Here is a 2,358-nt window from a genome sequence, read left to right as displayed (position 1 = left end):
TTCTTGGACATTGAGCATACCCTAAACTTCCCCAGCACAAAATTTCCTCCTTTTCTCCAATGAGTTCCATCAAAGTCGAGTTTTTTTTTTACAAATATCAAAGTCACAAATACCTCCCCCTTCCCCTAACCTCTCTCTTTCCACTATAATTTTGCCACGTCATAGGAAAACATCGCACACGCAATGCCGCCTCAAAGCCTGCAATTAGAGTCAGTTAGGCATCAACATTGGACAGCTATGATTGAAGTGTGTCATTAAAACAATGAGAGCTCGTTTGCGGAACAATGCACATCAAATCCCAGCCTCAATACAGATCATCCATACGCCGAACATTCAATTGTCTATTTAACTTTCAGAACGTTAAATCGTAACGGAGCCAAAACGTAACGGAGCCAAAGTACAAAAACTCGAAAATGTGGAACTTATATAAATTGGAAGAGCAATATGCCCGCTATCCTGAAATCCAGCCGGCGGAAATTGAAAAATTAGTGCAATGGATCCATGCCCAACCGCATATGGCAAAGCTGACGGCCCAGGAGGTGATGTTATTCTTCTATGCCTGTAAATGTAGTACCGAGTACACGAAACAGGTCATTGATACTTATTTGACCTGTCGCACCCATGTTGAGGATTTTTTTGGGAATTTAGATATGGATCGGCCCGAGTTGAAGAGGGCCATGAGGACTGTGTGGGTTTGAAAAACGAAAATTTTCAGAAGTTTGGAATTTTTTCCATTGAATTTTAATTTTATTTCAGGGCCTGCTTCCCATTGCCCCAAAGGACCCCCGAAGGCTATGGCATAATTGTGGGCAAGCTAATCGACATGGATTCATCGAATTTCAATTTCGCCGATGCCATGAAGTTGTGGGTATTTTCCTCGAAGAAGAGAGGAGGGTTTCGTGGTAACAGATTTTCGGTTTTTTTCAGATATTGCCTCATCCAAGACATTTGGCTGCAGGAGGTTGGAGTTCTGCCCGGAGTTCTATTTGTCTGTGATTTCACCGGCTGCACATTGGGCCACATTGCCCGCATTGGCATACTGCAGATGAAAAAGTTACTCTTCTATTTGCAGGTAAGGGAGGAAATTTTACACCTCAGACCCGACCGGATAGGATTTTATATTAGAAAATTAACTATTCAGCCACGGCAGGATAGGATTTTTCGATAGAAAATTATTTATTTAGACCTAGCAGGATAGGATTTTCCATTCGAAAATTATCTATTCAGCCCTGGCTGAAAATATTCAACATCAGCCGAATAGGATTTTCGTCGTTTTTTTTTATCGGAAAATGTCAAAAGAGTCACATTTCTCTTATCTACCATCCAGGAAGTAATTCTCGTCCGGCTCATTGGCCTACATTTCATCAACATCCGAAAATCGTCTATTCAGTCCTGGCTGAAAATATTCAGCATCAGCTGAATAGGATTTTCCTGTTTTTTTTTTTTTTTTTTTTTTTTTTTTTGGAAAAATGTCAAAAGAGATGTGACTCTCTTCTTCTCTTATCTACCCTCCAGGAAGCAATTCCCGCCCGGCTCATTAGCCTTCACTTCATCAACATTGTACCGTTTATCGATAAACTGCTGGCGATTATGACACCCTTCATGAAAAAGGAGCTCATCGATATGTTCCACGTGCACAGTAACATTGAGAATTTCCACAAATTTGTACCGCAAGAAATCATGCCTGAGGACAATGGTGGCAGGGCTCAACATTCCAAGGATTTGAGAGGTATTTTATGCAAAATTCATGAAAATCGGACTTAAATATATAAATTTTTCTCAGAGGTCTATTATGAGAAGCTGCGCACGAATCGCCTCGATGTCATCGAATATGATCGCAGTCGTCGCATCAATGAAAGGCTACGCCCTGCGAAACCCAAAAACGGCTCGGATCTATTTGGCATAGAGGGAAATTTCAAAAAGTTGGATATTGATTAAATGGAAAATTTCGAAAATGATTCCAAAATCAAGGAATTCTATTTAATATTCAAGTATTTTTGGGGGTTGTTTTGATCTTGCCTGTAACCTATTTTTGGTGTTAGTTTTCAATTCAGAAATAAAAATTTTAAATATTTCAATACTTGTTACCAAAATTGCTTTATTTATTCACTACCGTACATTGCCATTTTGTCACAGTAGTTCACAACATGATTCACAATAGGTAATGCCAGCCATTTACTCTTGGAGATGCCCGAACCAAATTCAAAGCATACTTTCAGGCACTCGTTTTATCATCTGATCAAATATTATGGGCATTGTTTATTGGTGCTTCAATGCTTAAACTGTAAAGGTTATAAAACGAAATTTCAGAGCATAATTTTAGGCGCTCACAATTTTCTCTACTCATGTAAAAGAGTA

General features: G+C 39.2%; 1 protein-coding gene across 1 annotated transcript; it reads left to right on the top strand.

Moving 5' to 3' along the window:
- Positions 1-337: 337 nt before the first annotated feature.
- Positions 338-2,078, top strand: LOC101894891 (retinaldehyde-binding protein 1-like). The gene is made up of 5 exons (XM_005191481.4): positions 338-688; positions 757-864; positions 928-1,072; positions 1,516-1,729; positions 1,784-2,078. Exons 1-5 carry the CDS (start codon positions 414-416, stop codon positions 1,936-1,938), a joined length of 897 nt encoding a protein of 298 aa, XP_005191538.2. The 5' UTR covers positions 338-413; the 3' UTR covers positions 1,939-2,078.
- The last annotated feature ends 280 nt before the right edge of the window (positions 2,079-2,358 follow it).

The sequence above is a fragment of the Musca domestica genome, unplaced genomic scaffold (genome assembly GCF_030504385.1).
Source record: "Musca domestica strain aabys unplaced genomic scaffold, Musca_domestica.polishedcontigs.V.1.1 24, whole genome shotgun sequence".
NCBI classification, from domain to species: Eukaryota; Metazoa; Arthropoda; class Insecta; order Diptera; family Muscidae; genus Musca; species Musca domestica.
This window is presented reverse-complemented; position numbering and strand designations above follow the sequence as displayed.